Source organism: Mya arenaria, chromosome 9, assembly GCF_026914265.1.
Source record: "Mya arenaria isolate MELC-2E11 chromosome 9, ASM2691426v1".
Classification (NCBI taxonomy): Eukaryota; Metazoa; Mollusca; class Bivalvia; order Myida; family Myidae; genus Mya; species Mya arenaria.
Genome location: NC_069130.1, coordinates 49476479 through 49501813, shown reverse-complemented (window position 1 = coordinate 49501813; position 25335 = coordinate 49476479). Strand labels below are relative to the sequence as shown.

At 34.1% G+C, this 25335-nt stretch overlaps 2 protein-coding genes across 4 annotated transcripts; both read right to left on the bottom strand.

The window, feature by feature from the left end:
* Nucleotides 1-352: 352 nt before the first annotated feature.
* On the bottom strand, nucleotides 353-8798 carry LOC128203684 (tumor necrosis factor receptor superfamily member 14-like). 3 transcript variants are annotated; one of them, XM_052905206.1, is made up of 7 exons: nucleotides 8273-8798; nucleotides 7167-7271; nucleotides 3756-3858; nucleotides 3332-3381; nucleotides 1783-1893; nucleotides 1306-1324; nucleotides 353-1169 (listed from the first exon to the last, which is right to left on the bottom strand). In XM_052905206.1, the coding sequence occupies exons 1-7, from the start codon at nucleotides 8646-8648 to the stop codon at nucleotides 962-964; spliced, it is 972 nt and encodes a 323-aa protein (XP_052761166.1). In that variant the 5' UTR covers nucleotides 8649-8798; the 3' UTR covers nucleotides 353-961. The 3 variants fall into 3 exon arrangements, with proteins under 3 accessions (XP_052761166.1, XP_052761167.1, XP_052761165.1); XM_052905207.1 differs by lacking the exon at nucleotides 1306-1324 and having other exon boundaries at nucleotides 353-1188; nucleotides 3756-3860; nucleotides 7172-7271; XM_052905205.1 differs by lacking the exon at nucleotides 1306-1324 and having other exon boundaries at nucleotides 353-1188; nucleotides 8273-8796.
* Nucleotides 8799-11824: 3026 nt separating this feature from the next.
* Nucleotides 11825-25335, bottom strand: LOC128246134 (zinc finger CCCH domain-containing protein 13-like). The gene is made up of 11 exons (XM_052964330.1): nucleotides 25329-25335; nucleotides 24852-24959; nucleotides 23427-23531; nucleotides 21000-21113; nucleotides 20469-20642; nucleotides 18844-18951; nucleotides 18605-18712; nucleotides 15948-16061; nucleotides 14375-14488; nucleotides 13388-13498; nucleotides 11825-12104 (listed from the first exon to the last, which is right to left on the bottom strand). The coding sequence occupies exons 1-11, from the start codon at nucleotides 25333-25335 to the stop codon at nucleotides 12010-12012; spliced, it is 1158 nt and encodes a 385-aa protein (XP_052820290.1). The 3' UTR covers nucleotides 11825-12009.

Sequence of the window (25335 nt, the reverse complement as noted above, 5' to 3'; positions counted from 1 at the left end):
TTTCGGTCTTAATGGGCATATTACATCAATTCGTAAGTGCCTATTTATTTTAATTGACACACGACAGTATAGAATAACAGATATTATTATCATACGCAATTATACCTTGCTTCCGTCACGTATTTGTCTGTATTACACAGGTGTAATACTTAGTACCACACCGCATGTTTGTAAACAATTGTAAACAATAACTCCTTAATTGGTAATATTCCAGCCAGTCATACGTTTTTTTTTCTTATTTTGATTCACAATTTTGTGAGATTTATTTCAAAACAGTGATTCATTTTTACATTTGAATCATGAGAGGAAAACGCGATATTTCGTCATGATTTCATAAAACAAAACATTATTCAAGTTACATGTTTTATTTATATATATACAGTCATGTACATCATTCTTATTCATCAGAGGTTTGATAGTTATGTTAAACACATAGCCTCATCACGCTGGTGTACGAGAATGATCGACGTGTGAATGGGAACATACATAAATCAAAACAAATCTTACAAAAAAAAAAAAAATACAAAAAATAAATAAAAATCATGAAAAAATATAGAATAGATTTACAAAACAATCACAGAATTATATACACAATACAAGCAATTTTTGACTACTCGTGACTGGATAATAATAATAATAATAATAATAATAATAATAATAATAATAATAATAACAACATCTTTATTTAAAGAAAGTAACACATTATTACATAATTACTGTGTCAACTATAAAACATCATATTTTTAGTATGGCCTTCTAAAATAAACCATAATGACAGACAACTTTACACAATTCACACATGTATACATACTATAATACAAATATCATCAAAAACGATAAACAACAAGTCATATAACGCAATAATGAATAATTAAACATGTTACTATGTATAACTATGTTCTGCTTGTAACGCTGTTTATTTATAGGTCATATCATATTATATATTATATCATATTTTAATTTAAACGTCAGTTATCACGCTATTTATATTATAAGGAAAATATCTTCTTATGATATCCTCAGACTGTTGTCCGGGCCTCCAATCCCGCAATGCTGCAACAAAACGAGCGTTGGTTGCTTCATTGCCCTGTACACGGATCCAAAGTTTTAGACATCGGTAAATCTTCTCCTTCACGGGTTTTGTTTCATACTCGGTCCTAACATTTTCAATTCTTTGCGATGGATTATCTGAAAAGGATATATTACTATTTTTGATAAAGATATTGTCGAAATGGCAACTATGTTAAATAAGGACTAAGCTTGGAAACATTAACCAACAATCATGACAAAAATGTTCATTTAACAGCTGGACTGGATACCGATGCTATTTTAATAATAAACATGATAATGCACTATTTTTGTAATAAAAGTGGCGGTTGTAGCATCGGGGGGGGGAAGGGCGGAGGGAGGTGGGAGGAGGGGGGCACAAAGGCACGTGCCCATCCCCCCTTTTGGCCGGTCAATACTCCCTAAACACTTGATTTAAACCTTTGATTGAAACCGCACGCACACACGCACCCGCACGTGCACGCACGCACGCACGCACACACACACGCACACACTACCACACACACACACACACACACACACACACACATAGATGTTTATATTTAGGGGGCTTTACGATTTGCTCCTCCCCTTCCAGTTATAATTCCTGGATCCGCCACTGAATAATGTACTTTTACGTCTCAGTTGGTGCAATCTAACTTGAGCTACAATGGTCATGTGCCATTCAGCGTGTCCGTGTTGTTTAAGTTAATTTCGATTTAAAGTGCTACCTACGTTCTTCGTCAAACAGTCGCCGAAAAAACATCTCCCAATCTCCAGTGACCATCTCTTCCGACAGCTTACTCAATCTAAGTTCGTCTATGCTCTTAAGCAGATGTGTTTCACCTGAAGAAATAAAACCAAACATTTAAATACATCCTTCTTAAGAAAACAACCTACATTCACAGTTACCTGGTATTTTGACTGCATTTTTGGCCAGTTGAGCTACCTGATTCGAGCGATTGGTCCCTAGGGTGATCTCTTGGACTGAGAATCATAAAACATGTGTTTGAGTACTCTATGATACACATAATAAACAAATAATCCGCTTTAAGTCGTATATTTTTACATATTATAAAATTTCATGCATTCTTTATTAAAGATTGTATGAAATTTTAAAATATTTAATATGTAAAAATATACGACAAAAAGTGGATTATTTGTTTATTATGTGTATCAGACCATAAGACTACTGACAAAAGATCAGATCGCAACTTTACATATTTTCGTCCCAAAATTGATGTTTTATGCATTTTTCTTAAACTGTTAGTCCATAAAAATAATTTTGGAATAGAAATACGAAGATCTGCGATCTGATCTTTTGTCAGCAGTCTTTCATCACTAGTAAGCAGATTTTTACGCAAATAATATCTAATTCCAAGACAAAAAATATAGAATAGATTTACAAAACAATCACAGAATTATATACACAATACAAGCAATTTTTGACTACTCGTGACTGGATAATAATAATAATAATAATAATAATAATAATAATAATAATAATAACAACATCTTTATTTAAAGAAAGTAACACATTATTACATAATTACTGTGTCAACTATAAAACATCATATTTTTAGTATGGCCTTCTAAAATAAACCATAATGACAGACAACTTTACACAATTCACACATGTATACATACTATAATACAAATATCATCAAAAACGATAAACAACAAGTCATATAACGCAATAATGAATAATTAAACATGTGTTTGAGTACTCTATGATACACATAATAAACAAATAATCCGCTTTAAGTCGTATATTTTTACATATTATAAAATTTCATGCATTCTTTATTAAAGATTGTATGAAATTTTAAAATATTTAATATGTAAAAATATACGACAAAAAGTGGATTATTTGTTTATTATGTGTATCAGACCATAAGACTACTGACAAAAGATCAGATCGCAACTTTACATATTTTCGTCCCAAAATTGATGTTTTATGCATTTTTCTTAAACTGTTAGTCCATAAAAATAATTTTGGAATAGAAATACGAAGATCTGCGAAAAGTTGAAAACACAGTAAATCTGTGAGTGTGCAGCTTTAAACGGTAGTATACTATATAAAGATCAGTCAGTTATAATAGCCAACGCCACGAAAACCCGATACATTTTTCACAAAATATAAATTATGCAGTTAGAAATACAATAGTAGTAGTATACAATAAACAAGGGTATCTATAGCTTGAACCACTCCTATTTAAATGAGCTACGTAATACTCAACTTGAAATTCGAAATATAGCAAACTAATATTTCAGAACTGTTTACCTGTCCTACGTGAAAAGAATCTTATGTTGTTTTTCAAATGTAAACGGTTTCTGCAAATAAAAAACAACAAACATAAGTAACAAGAAAATAAGTAAAATGATGCGCATCGTTCCAAGTTAGTCATCTTTCATGGGGGTACATGCAGCACTGCCTCGTACGTTCATGTTCGTATTTTGACTATTTTCCCATTATGTGCTAGCATTGGCTTGTGTATCCACGCGCTTTAAAAAAAAATGTTGGTCATACTTAAATACTTTATTTAATCCATCGCGTTGTCTTTAATATTTATTCTATTACTGATTGAAACCTTGAAGAAATAGAAATTTTCACACCAATTTATACATATTAAACCATTTTAAACACGCAACCGAAACGTATAATCTGTGATTTAAACTACATCGATGATAATAAGACTGATATTTACCTTTTCATATTCCGAAAGATCCATATTAGTGCCCCAACAATTAGTCCGATGACAATAATTGTACAGAATGTAGCGATGACAGCTACCGCCCATCCGGAAAGACCTTAAGAAGATGAAAAACATTTTATAGAGGAGATTCCCTGTCTCAAGTAATATCTTGTAGCAATCGGAACACCTCGGTCTATCTCGAAGTTTGCCGGAGATGGCCGAGTTGTTACGATTGATTTTGTAGAGGTTAAGACCGTTAAGTAAATGACAACTCGATATTATTTTATTTTAAACATCACCGTGAAGATTGACATTTTGGCCGTGATATGATCAAACGTCTGAACGGCTGCACTCTGACTTCCAGTGCGTAATGGGCAGATGCTTGACTGGTTTGAATGCAGGGTGTTATCCTCAGTGTGTGTATACCACATGGTAAATTACGTGATCTATGCTACGTCGAAACGCAACATTTTGCTTACAATGAAGACTTAAAAAAGATATCTTTTCTTGAACTACACTTTTTTAAACCTCGTCTTTATTTTATTACCGGAGTTTGATAAGGTGATAAGTTTCATCAAACACTTCGACAAACATGTTTCCAAAATAATGTTTTGACAAAAGGTTTAAGCGTTTTAAAAAACTAAATTATCAATCAAACTCCGATAAATGACCAAAGGCGGGACTCTGTATTTTAGCGGCGTCAACTGCGCTATGTTTCATTTAAAATGGTGAAAAAATAGTGAAGTTATCTTTGTTTAAAGTCTTCATTCGAAGCAAAATGTGCCTTCCGACGTAGCATTTATGACGTAATTTATCGCTTGGTAGACACACACTAATACTCATTGTCCCACGGTTTATGTAATTGATTAACGTACATTCTTTTTTGGATGGGTGGGGCAAAGGGTAGGAAATCGAATTTCGTAGCCCATTTTCATTTCTAAACATCCAATTATAAAAAAAATGAAGGAAAGAGGGTCATTCACATTTGGGTCACTACCATGACAAAAGTAATAATGAACCAATTGGTTGTATATCCATCAGGTTTATTCTATAATTCAACTAATATTCGTTGATTTCGTCAAATTAGGTATTATTTATATAAAAACAATCAGGAGGTCATGGGTATATTACTAATGAACAAATGATTGTAAGAGAGGATTTTTTTTATCTATTTTCATCTCATATATTGTTAAATCAATTGACTTGATATTTTTGATATCTTTAGAAGACATACCAAATTTGAATATGGCTACCTTTTGTTTTGAATTCGGGTGCCGATAAATCTTAAATCAGATAACACTCAGGCGGTGAATTCTTCCTTACATAATTGCTAGACTTCATGATTCGTAATGAGTTTACCATTTAACGCCAATCCCTCGTTCATTGCAATATCAGTAATCAATGATATGTATTGCATCAGAATGAATTGAATGCATATTTGGTCCTACTTATTTATATCCCTTGTTTGATAAGTAAATCATAATCGTTATTACAGGGGCGTAGCTAGGGTCTTAAAAACTTGTAGGCCTGATGATTCTATGTGAGTTTGGGGACTTTTATATGCACATTACACATACCTAGTTATACTTGCAATGATTATTATAAAACCAAGCAATACACCCTGCATGTTGTTTAAATAAATACCAATTTGCTTTGATTAAAATAATACAAACTTTAGTTTAAAGTGTTTGAGTAGCTATTAGTTTTTATTGCATAGCTACGCCACTGTTAAGTTAATATGTATTTCGAAATCGCTTTAAATAATGCATTTTAATATTGCATAGCTACGCCACTGTTAAGTTAATATGTATTTCGAAATCGCTTTAAATAATGCATTTTAATACTGCATAGCTACGCCACTGTTAAGTTAATATGTATTTCGAAATCGCTTTAAATAATGCATTTTAATATTGCATAGCTACGCCACTGTTAAGTTAATATGTATTTCGAAATCGCTTTAAATAATGCACTTTAATACTGCATAGCTACGCCACTGTTAAGTTAATATGTATTTCGAAATTGCTTTAAATAATACATTTTAATATTGCATAGCTACGCCACTGTTAAGTTAATATGTATTTCGAAATCGCTTTAAATAATGCATTTTAATACTGCATAGCTACGCCACTGTTAAGTTAATATGTATTTCGAAATCGCTTTAAACAATGCATTTTAATATTGCATAGCTACGCCACTGTTAAGTTAATATGTATTTCGAAATCGCTTTAAATAATGCATTTTAATACTGCATAGCTACGCCACTGTTAAGTTAATGTGTATTTCGAAATCGTTTTAAATAATGCATTATGCAACCTTTTGCACGTGAACAGGGTATGGTTTTTATACTAGTCTTGACAGTTTTGTTTCATATGTATCATACTGTGTTATCTTTCTTATTTATCATCGGGCATATTTATACAATCTTAAGCACTATAACATTATGCACATTCGTAATTTGGATCGACATATCAGTACTACAATATAACGAATAGAGAGACACGTCCTACTACTACAAAGATAGATAATGTATATATATCAAGATTTAAAACCATGTGATTTAATCAACTTTGGGATTCCAAAATTCAATTTGTTTTTTGCTGTAACCAACGACGTCATTCATATTGATTTTCAAAGTTTAACTTATATTACAATATTAGGCTTTAACTGGTTAAAACCAGTACGGTTATAATACTGTACAGTGCACACATCAATGATAGTCTATATTCACCAAGGCGGAATTAAGACATACCCACAATGTTTACACAGAACCCTAAATTTTGTTTTGCCTTTGTGTGTTTTTTTTTGTGACCGTTATGTTTGGGGAACACATTGGTAGTTTTTTGCAAGAATAGAGTCGTGACTTTACCTTTGTTATGACAACATTCAGGAGCGGTTCAGGATTTAACGTCAGGGGAGGGGGGGGGGCGTAATTTAGGAATGTATCATTTTGACTTGCGCCCCTCTGCCAGAACAGGCAGTTCTGAGGGTACTCACACTAGAAACATTACACAATTTCTAGTACGAAATGGTGCATTTGTGCCGTGTTATTACTCTTTATCTCCTATATTGAAAGTCAACTAGGACGGTTTTAGGCGGGGCGCGCGCCAGGTGCGCCCCCACTGGATCCGCTGGTGACATTGATTCAGTCTAAATTGGAACGATATGAAGTCTGAAAATGATATTCAGACGGCTTGATCTAAACATATAAAAGAAAGCCCCAACCAACCTATCCCATTTCTTTTGGCAGTGAAATAGAAAACAAATTTTGGCATACTCACTGCAAACAAGCGCATTCACAGTCATAAACAATGTTCAGCATGAATAGTTTTCAAAGAGTTTAAGTTATAAATAAAACGGACAGTTTATGATTTTGAATTAAAATACATTTAAGTAATATACTGATTGTTACTGCAATGCACTTACCTCCTCCTCCTTCTTCTTTCTTAACGCATGGCTCTGTCGATGATTTATTATCGGAGGTAAACCCTGCCTCGCATGGTTCACAAACGACATCTTTTATATCTGTGCCTGTGGAATATAACAAATAAATATGTCATTCAAGAACCACTTAAAACTAAATATGCGCGTCATTTTATCTAAGTGGCTACTTGAATAAACTACCGTATTTGTTTTAATGATACTGCGATGATAAAACATGCATTTAATGTACGAGTCAATTGTAACCATTCCCCTCCCGGTTCAGGGGAGTACCAGGGATAGCGGGGGGAATGGACCGTGTTTTACCTTCCATGTGTCCAACAGGGCCGTGTGACTGTGGTGGTTTTCTTTTTGCACAGAAAATAGCGGGGAATGGGCCTAACCTAGGTTGTCCCGAGGGTGCGCTTGGGCATTTGGCAAGATTTTTACCAGCAGTTTGCCCCCGCAGGGCGGAGTTTTTACCGGGGGTTGACTGGACCGAAAGTCAAAGTCTCCGCTATTCCACGGACATGCGGAGGCCGTGGTTACAATTGACTGGTGCATTGGGGGTAGGTGTTACAATTGACTGATGCATAAGTGAGAGATATAGAAGAGACTTATCTGTCCAACATTATAATTGAAAGTGTCCTACACACATATTACAACGGTCAATGGATATAACAAACGACTATTTCCCAATTGAAGCTTTATTTAATCACATATCACCTTAATGCTAAATAAAACACATTGGGAAAGATACGATCTTCAGTCACTCAATTGTAACACCCCCCCCCCCCAAGGTCCGTGGAATAGCGGGGATTTTGATTTTCGGTCTAGCCAACCCCGGCTAAAATCCCCGCCAAATACCCCCGCACCCTGGGACCCTAGGTAAGGCCCATTCCCCGCTTTATTTAAAGCGAAGGCAAATCCACCGCATTCACCCGGCACTGCGGGGCCACCTGAAAGGTAAAACACGGCCCAGTTCCCCGGCTATCCCCGGTATACCCCCGGACCACGGGGGGGGGGGCGTGGTTACAATTGACTAGTGCATTACATGAACAAAACGGTTTAGGAAATTGGCAATATTGACTTAACATTTAAATACATTTTACCTGGAATAGTTACTCCAGAACCAACAGCACATTCCGTCCATTTAAGACAGAGAGCATTAAATTTAATGTCTGGTTCGCGGTAATAACCGTGCTTACAACTACACACACTGTCTTCAACTTTTGAACACTTTTTAGATATAAATTCTCTCTCTTCAACTAGCGTATTTCCTGGACAATCTGTCTTACACGGGTAACAGAAGCTGCCTGTATTGAACCCAGGTTTGTAGTAGCCATCTTCGCAAGGTAGGCAAACATCGTCGGTTGAACAATAAAAGCCGGGGCCGCACCCCGAACAAGTTAAGCTCATACATACCACATTAAATTCACTTATAAATAAAATTAAATAAAACACGTTTGTTACCGTATTAACAACCATTGTTTTTGATTTATAATTTTTTTATGAAAATTATTAAACTACCGATTTGTTTATTTGACACACACAATGATTTTGGTTTAAAACGTATTGTCCAATACAGTTTTTTAAAACTGATTGTTTGTCATGTGCACTGTGTTTATATACCTGAATTGACTACCTGTAAACAGATTTAACTGGGATCCCATTATGCAATTTCCGTATTTTTATTTATAGATACAGATAACCACTTGTTTACGAAGTACACTTTTGAAAAGCATATAGAACATACATGTATAGCATATATTAATATAATCGAAATTACATCTTTATCATCAAGTGAGTATTTCTACTAGATCATGAATATATTAAACCAGATGACAATAGAATAACCAAACCCTTACTCCATAACAACGATATAATTTATTTCGGTTTCGTGGAAAGGGGATTAGTATAGCTGGGATGGTTGCACTCGCAATGCAAAGGGTGTTTAATAAGCATGTCTCAAAATGTGAATACATATAAGGAAGGGAGACAATTCTATCCAATCCAAAGTTGTCATCCCTCATTTAAAAAAACATCAATAAATCGAAATCTGACCATGTATTATGAATTCGTAGGACTGAATTGAATCAAACTCAGCAATATCTTACTTTACATTTAAGGGGCCATATTCTTGTGCCTTAATTTATGGTTTATCCCTGTATTAACCCGTCAAAGGGGCGATACACAATATGATAAATTTGACAATTTAAAGAGAAGAAAATTGTCAAAAAAATACATAAAATTGACATCGTTGAGTACAAAGCATTGAATCTTATTTACTGACTTGATGATCTCATCGCTTACAGTGTGTGTATACCACGTGGAAAATGACGTCATATATGCTACGTCGGAAGGCAACATTTTACATAAAATGAAGACTTAAATCAAAGATAACTTTTCTTTTACGACACCATTTTAAATAAAACAAAGGGCAGTCTTTGCCGCTTAAAGAGTCCCGCCTTCGTTTTATTACCGAAGTTTAATTAGGCGATTAGCTTCCTCAAACACTTCAACAAACCTGTTTCCATAGTAATGTTTTGACAGTACGTGCTCCGTCAGACGGCCGTATGTAAAAGGTTTTTCGAAGTGTTTAAAGAAACTAAACTCTCGATCAAACTCCGGTAAATGACCAAGGGCGGGGCTCCGTAAGCGGCGTAGACTGCGCTATGTTTCATTTAACTTGGTGTAGAAATAGTGAAGTTATCTTTGTTTTAAGATTTCATTCGAAGCAAAATGTGCCTTCCGACGTAGCATTTATGACGATGTTCATCACGTGGTCTACACACACTGGCTTACGACATATCTTTCGCATTTGGCACATCTTTCCAATTCGAAATTCACTACGGTTGTCTATCACGTAAATCTCAGTAAGTATTTAAAATAGCGTCGGGATACTTACATGTACTTATAAATAAATCTGATTTTTTCGGAACTGGAAAACCGTTATGCGCTATTTTAAACGGGGAACACAGATGAGACAGCAATATAATTGTTGTGTTTATTATTTATCCATGTAGAGTGACGTACCATCGGCCTTTTACTAGCTCGCATTAACTCTTTTTTGTTTGTTTAAATAAAATAAAGTATTTGCCGATTTTTGGACCATCTAGTGTCTAGCCCCTTCCTTTCATGTTAGAATTTTCCATTTTGATAATTTTGACACGAAACAATTTTATAGTTACCAAGTTTTATTCATACTCTTGGCCCACATGGGCATGAGAGGTAACAAAACATGTATCAAAACATACAACAGCAAGAAAAATATAAATATGAAGATGAACAGCAAAAAAACACAAAAAAACAAACAAACAAACATATCAGCATATCATGAAAAGTAATTAAGAATAAAATTAAGGAAGATGATTCAAATAAAATTCAGCATTATTATTTTTGCAAAGAGTGCTAGCTTTATCAATGTTTTTTTATCAGAACTTCACATTAAATTTTTATAGTTCAAAATATTTGGATATCTATAGAAGTTATGATTAACATATTTACGTCTTTCATAAATAAAGTGATTACAATTAAAACTATAATGAAATTCGTCTCCTAGTTCTTGTCTATCACACAGTGAACAAAGTCTTTTTCCTCTTTCAATGCCATAGAAACGCCAATTTTCAATAGGTAAATTAAAATTTAGGCATCTAAATCTACAAAGAACAATAGCCAAGTTTTTTGGCAAACATTGCAGATAATTACAAACCGCAGTTTCAATAATTTTATTAAATGCGAGCCACTCTTTCAAAAGCTATCTTATGGCGTCTGCATTCTAATAGTTATATTGTTGCATAAATAGCAACAATTATATTGAAGTTTTTTCAGTGTTCCGTACAGGAATGACAAGGAGTGACACATTTTTTTCTTGACTTTACATATTTTATTTTAAGTCACATACATTTTTCTTAGGTTACTAGGTATAAAATGGCACATACATTCATTCCAAACACAATATGATGTATGACATTTGATTTTTACTTCATAGGTAAATCGCTTGAAAACTGATGACCCGTTCAATTGTTCGTGAAATTCGTAAGTCCATCTGCTTAGATATTTATTAAATTTAAGACAAAAGCAACAAAAGTACATATTAGAGATAAATTTGATATGTAAGTATAATAAATAAGTGCATTGCAAGAAGAATACTGATCTATATCAGAAAGTGATTCCACGATAAAAAAGTACATAGTAAAAACTTGACACAATTAGAAATGTATCTTAAGCTGGATATTATGGAATATTCATACTACAAATTCTGCACATTGTTTTTCTGCTTCAAAATGTGTTTTAAACATGAAAACGCTTAAACGTCCGTTTCACCTGACTAATGTGATTAAAAAATTACATCCAGGGAGAGAAATGCCATCTTTAGTAAAAATAAAACAATTAAAATCATTGGTCAGTCCAGTGTCCAAAAGCTGGATCAAATACTGTTTACAAGGCCCTTATTCACTCACGGTTGAGAATCAAAACACAATACAGCAATACATAGTGTTGTAACGCTGTACGAAGGACAATGATGGTGAAGATTGCTAATAACTATTAACATTATTTACATTAAAAATAATTTTGCTTAATAAACATACCTTCTGTCATTTACTTGTATTAAACATATTTTTTAACATTTCAAAACTCACTTTTTTAAACTGGGACTCAAAATGTTGGTGAGTATAATGTCAAATATATAATGTTATCATTCACCCTTGGCTTTACAATATTAGTGAACAACTGGTCTGACTCTATCCTTCTTTATATCGCAACGTTGTCGGAATAAAGTTTATTTCATTCTGTATGTTTTTTTGTCTTTCTCTTCGACTTCAGTTTTCGCTTTGTTTGGAATGCGCTATGGAACTGTTGTTATGGTTGCAGTGCTTACGTCATCAGTATCTTCCAGCATTTTCTCGAGCGTAGTGTCTTGTCTCTCTTGTCTCTCATTATCTGCGGGATTTCGAAAATAAAGTGATAATTTGCCTCTTGTTTCCCTTTATTTCGAAGGTGGTGATATATTGATCCTGATTTTTACTTTAAATTTGTCAATTCGTTCCCATGCTATATCAGTAGGAAACTCACGGTCATATTAAAGGGACTAGACACAAGATAATAAAATTGCAAGAAAATATGTCAAACTTTCATTAATTAGACATCGTTATGTATAACGCAGTGAATCTTTCTTACTGATGTATCACGTCGCTTACGACATATGCTTCTTGCGCAGTTTTTGCGCGTATTTCCAATTTGAAATTTACTAGGGTAGATCTCAAAAAGTTTTGAAATGGCTTCGGCATACTAATCAGGACTCATAAACAGATATGATTTAAACTTAGAAAACATTAAGCGCTATTTTTTAATGGGGGAACTCAGAACAGACAACAATATGATTGCTGCGTTAATTCATTTATCCATGTAAAATGATGTAGTATCGGCCTCCTATAAGCTGACAATTCTAGGCCTGTTTCAATGAAATATTGAATATTTGCCGATTTTTAGACCATCTGGTGTTAAATCCCTTTCAACCAAATTTCAACCAATGTTTTCTTTTTTATCAGTTATAGATGACTAAAATAGCATACACTTAAAAAACCGTCTGTGTGATAATATTTAATACTGGTTACAATTCAGGGTTGTAAATGGTTCTTATTCAACTAATGAATTATTTTATGATTACCCAAACAAATTACGTAGATACATATGCGCATTCGTATATCATGACATAGTTAGGTTGTCTACCGCGTACATTCCAGTTAGTTTAAACATAACGTCGGTATATTAATCTGTACTCATAAACGGATAGGATTTAAACTGGGAAATCATTAAGCGCTAATTTTAATGGGGGAAACCCAGATGAGACAGCAATATGATTGTTACGTTCATTCTTTTAATCATGTAAAATGATGTATTATCGGCGTCCTACTACCTCGCATTGACAATTCTTGGCTTGTTTCGAGGAAATTATGTATATTTGCCGATTTTTTTACCATCTTGAGTCTTGTTTCTTTCAATCATTTTTCTTCTTTTTTTATCAGTTAAAAATAACTAAAATAACATACACTATACAAACAAAAAACAAACAAAATCCTGTTTGTGTTACAATATTGAATACCATTTAGGGTTAATAAATGGTTACGATTGACCTAATGATTTTTTTTTATGATTGCCCGAGCATATTTAGTAGACACTTATGCTGTTGCGAACATGACATAGTTACTATTTGTAATACCTACCAGGCTTAGACTTTGATTTGGGAATTTCAACAGTCTCGTAGTCTTCTTCCATATGTGACTTTTTCTCGCTATCATCTTTGGTTTGTTTTGTGTCAGGGTTTGTTGTCTGATCTACAATACATATTTCTGCATCAGTTTTCACATTTTGACATCAAAGAGTAGTTTATTGTTAGTAGTGATGGATATTCACGTACGTGAAATCTCTAGCATACTGTAAATTTACAATATAATTATGTGGTTGTTAACACCATGAAGTGAACAAGAAACGCCGCAATGATACAAAAGTGGCTTTGAACAATTTGCAAAGAGAGTGTTTGAAAAAATAAGCGATAATTAAGAGTATAGACAGAGAATGGAACCTCTAAATGGTTTATATGTCTCCAATACTTATGTGAAAAACTACAGAAAAATGTACAGTAGCCAAATGTTTAAACATGAACCCCGTTAAATGGCATAGAGTAAACACCAAAGACATAGAACAAGCCGAAATTAAGCGCTTGTCTGATATTTGATTTTGAAACTCAAAATCCAAGGTTTTTTCTACCAAAGACCATTCTTTGTCACATACACCTTTAACGTACATACATTAATGTTAGTGCAGTGAGGTGACACGCATTTTTGTCATGGTGAACACGTGCGATATGTTAGTTTATATTCCAAATACATTACCAAGTAATAGTCTCGACAAGAAAACATACAATAAATAAGAGCCATGACCTTTTGCGTGACCTTGATCCTTAAGCTACATACATGAGTGTAGTCATGACGAACACTTTCCAAACCTGTTAGAATATCCCCCGATGCATGGCCTAGACACAGCTCAGACAAGCCAACATACAATATTTTAACAATGTTCCTAAATGGTGAAATTGATCTTTGAGCCACAGACATTGAATCTAATAAGTAACCAATTTATCTGGTATATAAGTATTAAGTTGATACATATACTCATGCGATCATGACCTAGCTACTATTTATATAACTTACCAGGCTTAGGCTTGGTTGATTTGGGAATTACAACAGTCACGTAGTCTTCTTCCCTATGTGACTTTTTCTCGAGTTGGTAATCGTTTTGTTTTGAGTCAGGGTTTGTTTTCTGATCTGCAAGAATATTTTTGAAACCGTCAGTTTTCACTTATTGGCATCAAAGAGTAGCTTGTAATTAGTTTCGATGAATACTGACGTATGTGAAAATATGAGTTTAATACTAATGTATTGCTTGTTTCGACTGTTATACAAACATTACGTTTTCACTTATATTATATAGCAGGTAATATGAAAGGGTGCTTTTTTTAGGTCCTGTGTCACATCGAGTTTGATGTGTACACACGTATCCTTCGACAACGCGTAGCAGTCGACACGGATGCACGTTTATACACAAAATGAGACGTGATGCAAGTTGTCAGAAAAGCGCCCCATCCTGAAGCCTCCGTTGAGTTATATTATTTTCACTCATTGTTGAACTTCGTAGTTTTAATCATTTCCCGGAATTTCTAGTCCATATATAGGATATTGACTTTTAGTTATGGCACCAGGAAACCCACGGTGGTCTCTAACCAATTTCAGTTTCCACTTTCATTAGTAGAAAATGACTATTCTAACAACAAAAACAACATACGTTTTTGTAACAATGTTTAGAAAAGAGATTTCCGGGAAGAACACCATACTTCCAAGATATAAAAAACAGCATTCTCTGTTTGATTGAGACTTTCGTTGATTGCAATCTCATAATGTTCAGTGAGTCAGTGTTATACCACGTGATAAATTGCGTCATAAATGCTACGTCGGAAGGCAGTACTTTGCTTCGAATGAAGACTTTAAACAAAGATAACTTTACTCTTTCTTCACCATTTTAAATGAAACATAGCTCAGTCTAAGCGGCTTACAAAGCTCCGCTTTCGGTCGTTTTCCAGAATTTGGTTGAGAGTTTAGTTTTTTAAAGCACTTCAACATACCTTTTCGCCAAACCACTGCCTGGCGGAGCACTGTCAAAACATTATTTTGAAAACAGGTTTGTCGAAGTGTTTGAAGAAACTAAATCACGTGTCAAAAAGGTTGGAAATGTTTCTGATAGTCTAAATATCTCTTTTTACCATTGTAGACAAAAGTGGGGAATAATTATGTTTGTTATCATCTGTTTAGGATTGATTGAGATTGTATTGACAACAGTCTAGGTTCGAATGATATTGCCCAATGACGACAATTTTTGTTTGATTTAGACTATTCATTGACAGCAGTCTCGGTATGAATAAGGATGCTCATTGGTAGCAGTTTCATGTTGACTGAGAATGTTCATTGTCAGCAGCCTTGGGCAGATTGAGACTGTTCGTTAACAGCAGTCTCTGTTTGAATGGGAATGTTTATTAACGGCAATTTAGGTGCAACACTGCCGATGGAAACTAGAACACGGTGAAGCTGCATTTAATTGCTAAGATTTACATCAATGGTCCTTAAGGACTTAAATGTAATTGAACTGCTTTTGGTAATACTCCAAACGAATTTTGAGCTATTATTTTTCGATTACATGCGAAATGACATAGTTACTCTTTGTATTACCTACCAGGGTTGGACTTGGTTGATTTGGGAATTTCAACAGTCACGTAGTCTTCTTCCCTATGTGGCCTTTTCTCGCTTTTATCTTTGTTTTGTTTTGTATCAGCGTTTGTTGTCTGATCTGCAAAAATATTTTGGAATTAGTTTTTACATTTTGAAATCACAAAGTTGTATTTTGTTAGTATAGATTGATACTCATGTAGATGAAAACATGATATTAATACTAAATGTATATGACTTTGTAAAATAACTTTAAGCTGAGCTTACTTTGTTAAATTAACAATACATATTGATGTACACACTATGACGTAAACTAGAAACTCCTCAATGTGACGAATAATTTAGAGCCATGACTATTAATTGTGAGATTTGTTTGATGTACAAACATGAATGTTGTTGGTAAAACACATTCTAGCCATGATGAATATGTGCGGTTGAATTATTTTGTATTCCAAAGAAACGGTCTCGATAAAAAGAAAAAAAATCAATAAATTTGAACCATGACCTTTTTGGAGGTTGGCCTAGACCTTTAGGCTATGAACATGAGTGTAGTCATGGCGAAAATATTTGTGCATCTATTTTAAAATGCACCAATGCATGGCAATGATTCATCTCGGACAGGCCAAAGTTGAAGATATTTTACCAATGATGTTAAATGGTGACATTGACCGTTTGACCCTTAAGTGCAAACTTAGGCTTTGATCTGGACAACATTTGTGCCAACATATTTAAAGTTCAACATTGCCTGCCAAAACAATGTGGCGACGTCTTATCATCCGCCACATCGGAGTTTACTTTCCTCAGGATTGATTATAATAATATTATAATCAATCCAAATTATCCGAACTTGGGTGAGAATTACACACACAACGCAATGAGTTTATATAATCCAAATTTTAATAGCACTTTATCTTACTATCCATCATAGTCAACAATCTAAGTATTAGCTCTCTACTGAACACATGTCAACGGCTTATATAGTACAAAAGCACGTGACTAAAACTCGTGTAAATGTTGAAACGTGGGTAAATCGTGACGTCGCCGTCGGTGCACAAACACCGACGGCAACGTCACATTCACCGTCGTAACAAGCAATACACCGTTCAAATTAAACGATTTAAATTACTAGATTTAGAATAAGGATAAGTTAACTATGCTATACTAATACGTTTTCAGTACAATATTAACACAGTATAGTTAACATTTAAATAAACAAACTGTATTCGTGCTATTCACGACATTCCCGCCGGGAACAAAAGTTAAATGACACAGTACTGCATAAGTGAGTATTAATGGTATTTCCTTAATTCTAGTGAACATTTCATATATTCAAAAATCTTAAACTTTGTAAGAATGACAATGAAACAATTTTACGTGGCTGATACGTTCAGAGTTTCCTTAACGTACGGAAAATACAAACATGTCCGCCACAAGAAAATAACTCACTATACAAGTACAGTGTAAAAACAGTAAAAATAACGTTACATATCATAACTCCATGAGTCTATACTAGTGTCAAACTGTTCATGGATAACAGTATCCCCATTGTATGTGTACACTACTCTAGCTGTGTATGTCGTTAAGCATGCCACACGACGAGTTGCTGTGTCTCGACATACGGTGTCGTCTTCCTCGTCGTCTTCCTCGTCACTGATGATGATAACGGAGGTGTCATCCGAATCGCTACGTTCTTCATCGGTTTCGATGTCGGGTGACGCACTTACATCGTCCGCGACGTCGGTATCTGCGATACTGATGTCGGCTGATGAAATAGTCTCTCCATTCGGCACGGTGTATAAACATGCTTCTCCGCTGGATTCGTAAGTAACGGGTTCGTCACTGGTAACGGGTTCGTCGCTGGTAACGGGTTCGTCGTTGGTAACGGGTTCGTCGTTGGTAACGGGTTCGTCGTTGGTAACGGGTTCGTCACTGGAAACGGGTTCGTCACTGGTAACGGGCTCGTCGTTGATCGAACACACTGTTTCTTCGTCCAGAGTTATTTCTGGGCCTTTCAGATAGACATCTATATCCTCGAGTAATTCATTCTCGAAAGCGTCGTTGGCATCAGAGCTGCACAGCTTACGTAGCTCATCTAACTCGGCAAGTATATCGAACGCCGAGTCATCCTCGCTTATATCCTCATACTCATTTGTAGAAATTCTAGCAGCATTACCTCGCGGCGCCGATAAGGCCAACTCTCTAGCCTGAATACCGGAGAGGCTATGGCTAATAATCAAATGTCTTGATAAATAGCTTCGACGTATAAATTTCGAAAAGCATCCATCTTGGGTGCAGTTCCAATGTTCGATGGTAGAATGTCGCTCCTATATAGCCTTGACAAGCCAATACACAATGCATTTCGGCAAATGACCTTTAAGGGTGAATAAACCTTTGATGAGATACGTCGTCTTCACATAAAGAACATGTGTTCCAATCTATTCTTAAATCCCTCTATGCATGGCACAGTAATAGTCCGAACACGATTTTTTGACGCTGCCCACACGTCCTATGAGATTCCACAACCTAATAACATAGCGTTTCTTCGGAAAACCTGGTTAAATGTTCCCGAAGTATATGCAAAAGCACTGTTTATTTTTGCACAATATGTCTAAGATGTTAAGTTACTTAAAAATGCATCAGATGTTTACGAGAATAGTTCCATACCATGATCATTCTTTGTAGCGTTGGAACTTGCAACTGCCACATAATCCTTTTTAATATGCTCCAGCCCTGCCAATCCGTCTGTTTTTGGTTTAGCAGGCTCATTAATATCTACAAATAAATATATCTGTGAGGGTGCAATCGTAATCAGAAATTGTACACTGATGTCATTCAGTTAGCGACAATTGTATAAGGCAAAGTATAAATCGCTGTTAATGACAGCTTCGTTTTGTAATACCTACCAGGCTTAGGTTGGTTTGATATAGGAAGTTCAAACTGCTCGTAGTTTTCTTTTCCTTGTCCTCGCTTCTCATTTTTAATATGTTTAGGGTATGGTTTGGTTTTCTGATCTGCAATATATTTTAGAGTCATCAAGTAAATAACTGTTGTCATTAGTATCTGTGATGTTGGCTTATTCACAGAGAAGGTTGAACTATACCCGTAAATAAATTTTCATTATCCAATGATGTTGTGTGTTTCGAGTGTAAGACAACCATAACGTAATGTCTCATAGAGTATAATATTATAGGACGATGTTCTGCATTTAGTCGAGTTCGATAAGTAAACACGTATACTTCAAGACTTCTTAAACATCGGACGAGTTGTGATACAAGATATAGGATACGGTAAACTCTGCTGAAAATGACAAGCGAGTTTATAAAGCACTAATTGACTGTTTCAGTGTGTGAAACGATCACATGACTTGCAAGGTGTCCGGAAAATCATTTCCGCGCTTGTTGTAAACTGAAAAACCATTTTGTACATTTTTTAAAAAGGGAAGCTCAATTAAGACAGTGACAAGATTGATGCGTTTATTCTTTTTATCATGTAAATGGATGCATAAACGTCCTCATACTATCTCGCAATAACAATTTTGTTTGTTTTAATGAAATACTGTATTTGTCGATACTGGGACCATCTGGTGTCTAATCCATTTTATAACTATTTCATAACGTTTATTTACTACAGTCCGAAAACAAGAACTGAGTCGCGACTCCAGTTCAAATCTTTACATTTGTTTAAGGGTATAAACATTTTTTGTACGATAACACACCCTATTTTATCATTGTTTTGCTGATTAGAAACGATGTAATTAACTGATTTAACTGATAGGTGTGGTAGATAGAACACTGGTATTTCAGGCTAAAGCAATTAATGTAAACTAAAGCAATGTACATAATAACTCAACAATTGTTTATTACATACATATTCATACACTGCGTCCTTCAATAATGGAAAAAATACCTCCATTATTATTTTCAACAAATTAGACGATATTTGTGAGGTCATTTTGGAATGGACTGTACTGATCCAAAACCGAATGAAAAGAATTGGAACACAACCATCGAAAGAATGTATTCAACTAAGCATTTCTGAATAAATCTAAACCTCATTGACTTAAAATAACATAAAGTCGTAAACATATATTTTTACAAGAGATGATAAGGTGAAATAATAGCCAAAACTGAAAGGCGGTCTAGATTTTGATTCTGTGCTTTTAACATTGATTTATTTTCAGATGAAAATAAGATTTGTCACACATATTTTCATATTGCCTTTGTTTTGATACAAACTTTGTATGCAAACTGCTGCTTCCCCATAAAAAGCTGATTTTTGATCATTTAGATAAAGCTATATATATAAACTATATAGAAGTCCTTTTCTTTCGTTTTGCCATCACTATTACTATAGATGTAGATGTGCAGCCGTTCTTTGAAAATGGTTCAATGATAAAGTATCTAATTTGTTTATATTTAATGGCGGTATATTTCGAGATAGAAGGTTAGTAGCTGACTAATTGTTACCATCTGGGGTTGGTAAGTGATTCTTAAAGAGTTTTATTGATTTTTCCCATTATTTTACATACCAAGCTTAGTTGTGGTGGAATAAGGAATTGCGAATGGCACATCATAGAGTTCTTCTGCACGTGATTCGGTTTTGTCTTTGCTGTATTTAGTCTCAAATGTAACCTGTTCGTAGTTCATCCGAACGGGATTTGCGTGTCCACTATCTATATAATTTGTCATAGAACCGACTGCACCTATTCAAAATAAAAAAATAAAAAAAAATGTCTGCAATAATTTTCAAATTGAAGTACACTCGACATACATAGATAAACATGATACAATCCAACTGTTGTTTATTTTTTATTAAATGTATAATGTCTATGGATGCATTTTTTATCAATTATTTACAATGTTTGCGGTTGAATTGTAAATTAATATTTTAAGCCGTACGATCTGAGTAAAGTATTTTGTTCGGATATCAAATGAGGTTAACTCTGCTGAAAATGGCAAGCGATTTGCTAAAGCACTATTTGACGATCTGGAAATGAAAGATAGTATGTAAATACATATGCAAATGCGAATATAAAATAGTTATTATTTGTATAACTTACCAGGCTCAAACTTGGTTGGTTTGTGAATTTCAACAGTCACGTTGTCTTCTTCCTTATGTTGCTTTTTCTTGCTTTCATCTTTGTTTTGTTTGGAGTCAGGGTTTGATTTCTGATCTGCAAGAATATGTTTGGATCAGTTTTCACTGTTTGATATGAAAGAGTAGCTTGTTTTTAATATTTATGGATACTGGTGTATGTGAAAATATGATATAACTACTAAATGATTACGACTGTTTAAAACTACTTTTAGTATAAAATGAACAATATATCTTCATGTGAACAAGACCAGGCTTTCAACATTTGTGCAAAGAGAGTGTTTGAGAAAATTAAATACGCGATTGTTAAAAATACAGATGTATACTCTAAAAGGTTTATATGTTTCCAATATACAAATATGATCACCTTAGTGCGAACTTATGCGCTTGTCTGATATTTGATCAAAACCCCAAATTGTTTTTTAACCAAATACCTTTAATTTTTACTTAGATCTTTAGCGTAAAGACATAAGTTATAATTGTGAAAGTAATTATGTTCATGTTAAACATGTGCGGTAAGGTTTTCTGATTCCAAATGTATTTCAAGTAACGTACTTGATAAAAAAAAAAGAAAAAAGAAGGAATTTGAACCATGACCTTTTGGTGTGACCTTGACCTGTAAGCAACGGACATGAATATTGTCATGGCCAACATATTAGTACTGCTATTTTAAATAACCCAATGCATGGCCAAGAAACTCCTCGGACAAGCAAAAATATAAGATATATGACCAATGATGCTAAAGGGTGACATTGATATTTGAGCTACAAATAATGGTTCTAGCAGGCAACACATTAACTGATATCATTAATCATTTGTACAAAATGATTTCAGAACCTTTTTATGCAATATACAATAATTATCTTTCCTGAATAAGTTATTAATTAACGAGTAAATTTCGTAATGATTTCTGCAAAAAAAGCCGTGCTGTTTATCCCTGTTGGTTATGGAAACAGAAAGTGATACTATGTTGCCTATCTTCAATTTTGCGACGAATGTCATGCGATTGAAACAATCTCAAAGTCGTTGGCATTTAGTACAAAACTTATTAAACATCTCAAAATGCTCGCTTTAAATCAAATGAGGTTAACTCTGCTAAAAATGACAAATGATTTGCTTAGTGAATGAAACGATCACATGAATTGAAAGGTGTTCGGAAAAAACTATTCCGCGCTTTTTTAAACTGAGAGACCATTTCGCACTATTTTCAAACGGGGAAACTAAGCAAACACACCGTTTACTCTAATATCATGTAAACAGATGTATAATCGGCCTCATACTATCTCGCATTGTCAATTCTATGTTTGTTTGAGGAAATACTGTATTTGCCGATATTTGGACCATTTCATATCTATATTCTAACGTTAACTCACTACAGTCCGAACACAAGAATTGAGCCGTTACTCCAATTTTAAACTCTGTATAATCTTTTTTTTAGGGTATTAATATTCTTTGTACGATAACACACCCTATTATATCATTATTTTGTTGATTTGAAACGATGCTAATTCGTTTAACTAATAGGTGCGATGTATACCGCACTGGCATTTCAGGCTTAAGCAATTTATGTAAACTAAAGCAATGTACATATTAACGCAACTATTGTTTATTGCATACCATGTTAATACATTGTGTCCTTCAATAATGGAACAAATACCTCCATTATTATTTGTTAATGAATATGAATGACACAATTATACTGTAGATAAATACGGGATTCAACAAATAAGTCGATATTTGTGAGGCTATTTTGGAATTGACTGTACTGATCCAAAACCGAATGAAAAGAATTTGTACACAACCATCGAAAGAATGTATTCAACTATGCATTTCTGATTTAATCAAAACTTTATTGACTGAAAATGATATAAATTCGTACACTGTATATATATTTTTACAAGAGATGATAAGGTGAAAAAATAACAAAACTGAAAAGCGGTCTAGATTTTGATACTGTGCTTGTACCACTGATTTATATTCCGATGAAAATAAGATTCGTCACACATATTGAACAATGCCTTTGATTTGATACTTTATGCAGACTGCTGCTTCCCCATAAAAAGCTGATAGTTTATCATTCAGACAAAGCTATATATAGACTATATAGAAGCCATTTTCTTTCATTTTGCCAACACTATTACTGTAGATGAAGATGTTCAGCAGTTCTTTGAAAATGTTTCAATGATTAAGTGTCTATTTGTTTATATTTAATGGCGGTATATTTCGAGATAGAAGGTTAGTCGTTGATTAATACTGGTTACCATCTAGGGTTGGTGAGTGATTCTTAACGAGTTCAAATGAATTTTATTTCATTATATTACGAATATATAAAGTAGATACAGATGCCCTTTCGAACATGACATAGTTATTATTACTACATAGTATTACCTACCAGACTTACGGTTGGTTGATTTGGGAGCTTCAACAGTCTCGTAGTCTTCTTCTCTATGTGACCCTTCATCTATGTTTTGTTTTGTATCAGCGCTTGCTTTCTGATCTGCAAGTATATTTTAGGATCAGTTTTCACATTTTGATATCAAAAGTTGCTTGTTTGTTACTGTTGATGGATTCTGACGTGTGTGAATATCGGGTATTAATACCCAACGTAAAGAACTGTTTAAAAATACTTTAATCTTAGCGCTCTGTTGAAATTAACAATATTTCTTGATGTACACGCCTTGATGTGAACTTTGCAATGTGGCGAAAACCAGACATTCCATATTTGTACAAAGAGAGGGTTCAAGAAACAACGGATATAATACAGATGGAGAAGGAAAACTCTAAAATGTTAATATGTTTTTTAACATAAGCACGTTAGTGCTCTGTTATTGATGAAATACCCAAATTCCAAGAAGTGTTGGTAGATATAGATAACATATGCGGTTAGGTATCTTGTATTTGTCAAATGCATACGAAGATAAGAAAAGTACAAGAATTTGGAACCATGACTATTACACATGACATTGGTCATAAATGTTGTTTGTGAACAGGCATTTTGATCATGGTGAACATGTGAGTTAGTTTATTCTGAATTCCAAATGCATTTCCTAGTAACTGTCTCGACTTGAAAAAAAATAGAAGAAATTTGAATCTTGACCTTTAAGCTACGTAACTGAGTGTTGTTATGGCAAACATACTTGTACAACTGTCTTAAAATACCCCAATGCATGGCCAAGATACCTATCGGACAAGCCAAAATAGATATTATCCCAATGCTGCTTATTGGTGACATTGATATTTGAGCTACAAATAATGGTTCTGGCAGGCAACACATTACCTGGTAATATTGTTTAACATTATTTCAAAACCTTTTTATGCACGGCTAAGTTTCAACGAGGTCAAGCCAATACACACTAATTATCCGTCGATCCTTAAGTGCAACCTTGAGCTTTTACTATCAAAACGGCTTTTTGTCGACAACATTTGTGCTAAGATATTTAATAATCCACCATTGCGTGACAAAGATACAGTTCCTTTTTGTACAATATGCCTTAGATGTTAAGCTACATAGCTTATTATAGGTACTTATGTACTAAGAAAAACATCAGATGTTTACAAGAATAGTTCCATACCATAATTTTTCTTGATAGCTTTTGAAATTGCAGCTGCCACATTATCGTTTTTATTATGCTCGAGCCTTGCATATCTGTCTGTGTTTGGTTTAGCAGGCTTATTTATATCTACATATATATATCTGTGAGAATCCAATCGTGATCAGAATTGGTATATCGATGTCATTCAGGTAGAATCATTTGGTTGAGGAAAAGAACAAGCTTCGTTATACTTTATAATGGCAGCTTCCATTTGTAAGACTTACCAGGCGTAGGTTGGGCTGATTTGGGAAATTCCAAAAGCTCGAAGTAATCTTTTCTTTGTTCTTGTTTCTCGGTTTCAATATGTTTGGGGTATGTTTTGTCTTTCTGATCTGCAAAATGTTTTTAGAAATCAAGCGAAAAATTAGTAAGTATCTGTGATGTTGGCTTATTCACAGAGAAGGTTAAAAAATACCCTTAGATAAATTTACATCATCCAATGATGTTGTTTGTTTCGAGCGTTAAACAACCATAACATATTGTCTTGTAAGGTATATTATAAGTTGATTCATTAGTAAATATCGCAATGACTTCTGCGAGAAAAGGACTTTTAATATGTCGTGCTCAGATTTTCCCTGTTTGTTATGGAAACATATGGTGAAAGGCATATCTTCAATTTTATGCTAAATGACTTATGTCCAATAATTATTTATTTTATAAAAAAATACTTCTATTACAATGAAACAAGGAATCTTACATACCAGACAT

What these genes read in the sequence shown, in the direction of transcription:
- LOC128203684 (XM_052905206.1), bottom strand. Translation starts at nt 8,648, where the DNA reads ATGGTTGTTAATACGGTAACAAACGTGTTTTATTTAATTTTATTTATA. An exon ending in TTCTGGAGTAACTATTCCAG is followed by an intron (nt 7,272 to 8,272) that starts GTAAAATGTATT and finishes TATATTCCACAG; the next exon opens with GCACAGATATAAAAGATGTC. An exon ending in ATCTTTCGGAATATGAAAAG is followed by an intron (nt 3,382 to 3,755) that starts GTAAATATCAGT and finishes TTTTATTTGCAG; the next exon opens with AAACCGTTTACATTTGAAAA.
- LOC128246134 (XM_052964330.1), bottom strand. An exon ending in ATCAACCAAGCCTAAGCCTG is followed by an intron (nt 13,499 to 14,374) that starts GTAAGTTATATA and finishes TATGTATTGTAG; the next exon opens with ATCAGACAACAAACCCTGAC. An exon ending in CAAATCAAAGTCTAAGCCTG is followed by an intron (nt 12,105 to 13,387) that starts GTAGGTATTACA and finishes GAAATCCCGCAG; the next exon opens with ATAATGAGAGACAAGAGAGA.